The 6327-nt window shown below is 36.8% G+C and overlaps 1 protein-coding gene across 1 annotated transcript; it reads left to right on the forward strand.

Moving 5' to 3' along the window:
• The first annotated feature begins 287 nt into the window (after positions 1-287).
• On the forward strand, positions 288-5942 carry LOC112525261 (GRF1-interacting factor 2-like). Its single transcript, XM_025135306.1, has 4 exons — positions 288-483; positions 2089-2165; positions 5162-5258; positions 5332-5942. Exons 1-4 carry the CDS (start codon positions 388-390, stop codon positions 5683-5685), a joined length of 624 nt encoding a protein of 207 aa, XP_024991074.1. The 5' UTR covers positions 288-387; the 3' UTR covers positions 5686-5942.
• Positions 5943-6327: the final 385 nt, after the last annotated feature.

The following is a 6327-nucleotide window of genomic DNA, read 5'->3' on the forward strand; positions in this document are numbered from 1 at the left end:
TTAGAAAAGAAAAACAAAATTCAGTCTCAATAACCGGTTAGTCCATGGTTAAGTTAACCGATTAGCTAACAAGTTACATTATATGAATCGGGGCCACATTTTCCCATCCATAACCGGAAACCAAAGACCGACTTTACCGGTTACCGACGTCGATAACCATAAGCGAACATGCCGTAACCGGTTACGGTTCCGACCGGTTACCCGGTTTCCAACATTTGAAAGAAGGGAATCTAAATTTCCCCATAATATAAAAACCACCATATATTCAACCCCCAATCCCCCTTCTCTTTCCCCCCTTCAACACCATTATAGGGTTTAGGGTTCTGTTCTGTCCATCAAGATTTCTTTACATTTCTTTGAAATTAATACTAATATTCAGGCGTGAAGATGCAGCAACAACATCAACAGACACCGCAACCCCCCACCTTAAACTCAGGCACTTCCTTTTCTCCAAATGCAATCACCACCGAACAGATTCAAAAGGTTTGATTTTTAAATCTTTTATTTCAGTTTTTGCGATTTAATGTGTTCACTATAACTCAGACTGTTGACCGATTTATGGTATGTATTTTTGATTGCTTCCTCCACCCAAATTAATCGAAGGTTATGTCTCTTAGCTTTTATCCATTCGAGGCTCTGTCACCTTCAGGTCGTGACCTCAAATCCCTTTGGGAAACGTGTATTTCAAAGAAATAGAGCAAAAAAATACATACACTTCTTGTTTTCTAGTAGAAACCCAACTATCGTTGTGGGATTTTTTGTCAGCAAGTAGAGGGTCGTTATTTCGTAATTTCCAGCCTATATTTCCCATTGAAATCTATTCAAATGTAATGACAACGAACACATACCTTGGGGAATATCAATTTTGATTTGGTCGATTACAGGATTTATCAACTTTTACACCTCAAATACCTTTTCAATGGGATGAAGAAAGCTGAGATTTCCTTAGTTTTACGTTCCTGCAAAAAAGACTCAATATAATTGGCATGGGAGTAGAGATGTCCTATATATATATATATATATATATATATATGTGCATACGAGTATACACACATAGGGCACAGCTTATTCCAGAAAGGAGGGGGTTTATGGTTAATTTGGGACTCATTTTTGAAAGAAAATACAATATTATTATATTTAGTCTCCATACATCAATTCAAAAAAGGGTGTGAAAGATGATAAAGATTATCATATTTTAACTAGGACATGAGTAGAGATTTCCCATACATTACATGCATACATATGTGTGTGTGTACATTTAATCATTTAAGTGCACTTATTTCAAAAAAGAGGGGCCTTTTATGGTAAATTTGGGTCTCATTTATGAAAGAATACACCATGAGGAGCCATGCTCGAACTCTGGATATGAAAATGTCGTTTTTCCACTCTATGATGGTGATATGAATTATAAAGATTTGAGAAAAAATTGATAATTGCATTGAACCATGTACATTCTCCGTCCAAACATAAATGCCATGATTTCCTTTTTCAGTTTTCACAAAATAAATGCAACATTTTTGGTAAGGATTATAATCCAAACTTAATTTTAGCCCATATTACTATATTAGTCATTACTAATTATTAGTAATGCTTGTTTTGGTCCACAATTGCCCAATTGATTATGTATTCTGTATTCAGAAAATGCTTGGATTAAGCAAAACATTGGAAGCGTGACTCTTCTATTGAAACAATATGTAAAAAGTAATGTAACCAAATCCATATCAATTGTGAACCTTGTTATAATGTGTTACTTCATAAAAAGGGGTAAAAATTAAGCTCTGTTTGACTTCAAAAATGGAATGTCAATGTGGTGTGGCAGTACAGAACTATGTTGGAACAGTAAAATTTACTTGGCAACTTGTATGCGTAAGCTTTTAGTAGGCCACATGGGATTGATTCTAAGTGTTGCCACAATTAAAACAAAGAAGAAACCTTTGCTCAACTCAAGAAATACTTTATCCCCAACTAGGGGTTGGGCAAAAAATGATAGATCAAAAAGATCAGATTTTGGTGGGAATTTGATTATTACTTTATGTTTATATCATGGTCATGTCAAACTTTTGTATAATGGTGGTTGTCTTTTTGCAGTGTCTCGACGACAACAAAAATTTGATCCTGGCGATATTGGAAAATCAAAATCTTGGCAAATTCCAGGAGTGTGCTCAGTAAGTTATCACTGACTCAGCATGGTGTAACGTTTGTGTGTGTGCGCATTATTATTACCATGTTATTTTGATGGTAGTATGGTCGATTGGTCTTATGACAAGCGACATATGTGGTGAAAAGGATTCCTGTTTATTTTGTGGGCATTGAAACTTCTCATTTCAGGGTACTACTACAGTTTAAAACTCATTGACCTACATAGGTTTAGTTAAGGTCAAAGGAACGTGTGACAAGATCAAAGACGATAACCAAGGATGTATAGATGCTCAAACTGTTCTTGTGTTTATTGATATGCCTTCTCTTTAGCTATGGGGCATTAATAAATTATGTGGCTTCTTTGTTCAGTAACCACACACAATGATTTACTGTGTCTTGTAAACTCATAGCTAAATCTTAAGATAGACCTATTGAAGTGGTTTCCCTCACTGTTTGGTAAATGAGCAAGTCACCATCTATAGAGATCAATTTTGCAACCAATGCCCCATTAAACTTAGTTTCATTGATGTAACAGGAAACTGCAAATATGCTTGTGTGTTATCTGCCTAAGTTTTGTTCAATATATAGCAAGAATATATGGAAATGCAGACAATTAGATGTATTATTTGCTTATAGTTGAAAAAATCAGAGAATATAGGAGCTGCGGTTGCACTCATATTTGTAAGAGGTAGTATGAGAATTGTTCTTTGAGAAACAGGGTAGTAAAAAGATAAGAGAGTTGTTTTCTCTTGGGATTCCTGTTGATTTATGGGTCCTTCCTATGAGACCGGCAGACCGCTTACAATATTAATGGTAATGGTCTGCCACAGAAGGCTTCTTTTCGTATGGATTCTGGGAATATTTAGTTTCATCTCATTTTCCAGAAAAAGACACTTAGAACTATTGGAGGGGTTGGTCAAAATTAATAAATCACTTTAGCTAGAATGGATTTCATTTTATCTCTATCTATCCTACTAACATATCAATAAAAATAATAATGGACGGGTCCTTAGATTTATTTGTGACCTTTGAGGAGCCGTATGAGATGAAAATCTCATGTACGGTTCTGTAATAGGGATGGGAACAGTGATGTGTATTCTGGGAATATTTAGTTTCATCTCATTTTTCAGAAAAAGACACACAGAACTATTGGAGGGGTTGGTCAAAATGAATAACTCACTTTAGCTACTTGTTATGATGTTTGTAGTGGTGATGTGAATACTTTTAAAGTGATCCCAGTTTTTTGGGTGTCCGTGGGTCTCTTGCTCTTTGAATGATTACCATTCATATTCATACAACTTGGTATGTTTGCATTCTTTGATATCTCAGTTAGCAATCTGGGAAAGAGTCTCAAGTTTTCAGAGTTTCTCAAACTCTAACATGTTATGCCTTTTGGATTCATTTCTTGATTCTAGAATATTAGTGAAAGAACATATGTATGCAACATAATGATTATTGGCAAAAATGATAAAGATTATTAAGCTCAAGAGGACAGGTCTTTCTTGTTGCTTAAGAGCAGTAGATGTCATATGATATCCAACATGCTTTGTGCTGGAAGAGTTTATCCTAAGACTGAACCCTGATAAAGAAACCGTTAGTTTTCTCGGAAAAAATGGTGGAGCTTCTTTATTCGAGTTGAGGAAAGATGTAGTCTTTTAGTCTTTTCTATGTCAAAGATAACAACAATTTGAGTCTATGTGAAATCACTTAATATGTGTATCCAAAATAAATATACGATCTATTATGACGTGCCTTGCCATGTATGTTTGTGTTGAATTCCACTGTTGAGAATTGTTTTATACTGGGCAGTTAATCACAGTGCTATTGCCTTGAGCAGTGGTTGGCTGCTACAGAATTGCAAATTAACAGGCAGCTATTTTGATATCAAAAAATGCAGTGTGAAATCCACTATTTTGGTTTTGGGGCTTTTTAGTTTTATTAGTTGGGAGGGCATTGAATTTGTGCCCAAAGTGTGTACTCTGCTCCTCGCTTCACCGTCATTCTCTTCTTCTTGGCCACTAAAGAATGTGAAGGCTAGGCCAACTTACGGCTTACTGTTATGCCATGGTTGAAGTTCTAGGCTCCATAAACGCAACTATGTATTAGGTATTAGGTAGGGGAGGACACCATTCAGCACCCTGAAGAGTGTTCTAATTTCTTCCTCACTCGTAACTTCAATTTGCTTGTTAATAAAAATAAAATTTTCAAATATTAATTACTCCCTCCGTCCTAAAATAAGTCTCCCCGATAGAAATGACACACAGTTTAAGACATGCATAATTATTACACTTTAGTTATTTATTTTTGAAATTGGACACTTATTTTGGGAGTACATATATTGGGATTACATTAACAACATTGTGATTTTAATATTATTATTAGATATGTATTACATATATTAAGTATTGCATATTTTTGTTTATTGCATAAATTGTTATTTGTTTTCCGCTATAACACCGTTTTACCACTGTGATAACCGTTATATCAAATCACATCGATTCCAGTTATGCACAGCAATGAGTCACAGTAGGAAGCAAGTAATTTTTAGTCTTTTAACTTTATTCTTCAGTTTCTACTCCTTTTAGGGTTGTGGAAATTGGTGGAGTAAAATGTTGTAGCAAAATCCTCTTTATATTAAGGGCCCGGCCTGCTTCCCGCCCGAAAGAACCACTCACTATCTAGCGGGACTAGTGGGGGGCCTATCTGGAGACATACTGAATTTCCTAACTTCAGCGAGAAGCTTATACCATTATTGATGGAAAAGATGAGGAATTTTATGGATGTAGATACACTGAGCCATTCACCAATCACAATTTCTGTATTCAACTATATATTCTCCCTGTTAACAGCTATTTTTAATGTTCAACTGTTAACTAAAATGCAAGAAACTGATGCAAAAGGTCCTGCCCAGTTCCTTCTAAACATATATCAGCAACTTCAGGATGAAATGGTACATATAGAAAATGGAATAATGTCATAAAATGTTTTGCGGAGACCCTTTTTGACAATTGGAATGATTTAGGTACCAAGCCATTCTACAAAAGAACCTAATGTATCTGGCTGCAATTGCTGATGCTCAACCACCAACAACGCAGTCGCAGCCATCAATTCCTTCTCAAGTGAGTTCTAACTTGCCATTTCAATCCAACTGTTTGTGTTCTTGCTTTGCTTACTTTTCTAGGTGATATGCAGATGCCACCAAATTCTATGCCTCAACAGGCAAACAGTTTCATGCAGCAACACCAGCAGCCTGCAACTCCTCAACAAGGTGGTGGTTCCGTTGTTCCAAAACTGCCATTTCAGCTTAATGCCCTGCGAACTCAAGATCAGCAGCAGCAGTTGCTCCAATTCCAGCAGCAACAGCTTCAGGCACAGATGGGGCTCAGGCCGAATGGGATGCTTGGCATGCATCAAGCAATGCAATCTGCAATGGCGGGAAATCCTGGTGCTTTGATGGATGGGCGAGGAGGAATGAAGCAAGATGGATCGGAGGCAGCTTCTGGTGGTGATGGTCAGGGGAAGTCGCGTGGTGGTAGGGATTCGTGAGATCGGGGTTCTTGATCAGTTGTGATGGTACTCTTTGGTTTGGTGGATGACGTAAAAAGAAAAATGACATCTTTTTGTGTTTCTTGGTCAGTTGTATCTTGGCTGCTTGCAGCTTGTTGCATGTATCTTTCCATCAATCAGAAGAAGTGACCTTATAAATAACCACCTTTGTAAACAGGTATTATCAGCTTCTCCTCTATGAGACCATGTTCCATTTAGGTTACATACAAGTTTTAAAGGAACTGTTCAAAGTGTCATAGTGATTCTCACATGATAACAGCTCTATGCTTGGTGTAGGATTCTTCATAGCACATTTTCACCATCTGAATAACAAGGATTTGTTAGATTTTGATTCAAGATTCAGGTAGATTATTATGGCAGAAAACAACATAGCCTGAAAAATCCTGATTAGTTAACAAAAACAACACAGATGGGATGGGAGGAGATCTTCCATCAAAGGAAATAGTTTGAATTAGCAGCTCAAATTCAGAGTTTGGGGGGGGGGGGGATGTCCTCTAGCGTGACACCGTTGGCGTTTTCTTAGAAATGGTTTGGATCCGGTTTGGTTGGTATGTTTAAATGGTTTGTTATGTTTGAAGTGGTTGTTGGGTGTGTAGGTTGGTTGATGGAAGGAAGGTCAAG

The sequence above is a fragment of the Cynara cardunculus genome, assembly GCF_001531365.2.
Source record: "Cynara cardunculus var. scolymus isolate 2C chromosome LG 13, CcrdV1, whole genome shotgun sequence".
Taxonomy (NCBI): Eukaryota; Viridiplantae; Streptophyta; class Magnoliopsida; order Asterales; family Asteraceae; genus Cynara; species Cynara cardunculus.

Coding starts and splice junctions, on each gene's coding strand:
- LOC112525261 (XM_025135306.1), top strand. CDS start 388: ATGCAGCAACAACATCAACAGACACCGCAACCCCCCACCTTAAACTCA. Junction 2,166..5,161: donor AAATTCCAGGAGTGTGCTCA/GTAAGTTATCAC, acceptor GGAATGATTTAG/GTACCAAGCCATTCTACAAA. Junction 5,259..5,331: donor AGCCATCAATTCCTTCTCAA/GTGAGTTCTAAC, acceptor GGTGATATGCAG/ATGCCACCAAATTCTATGCC.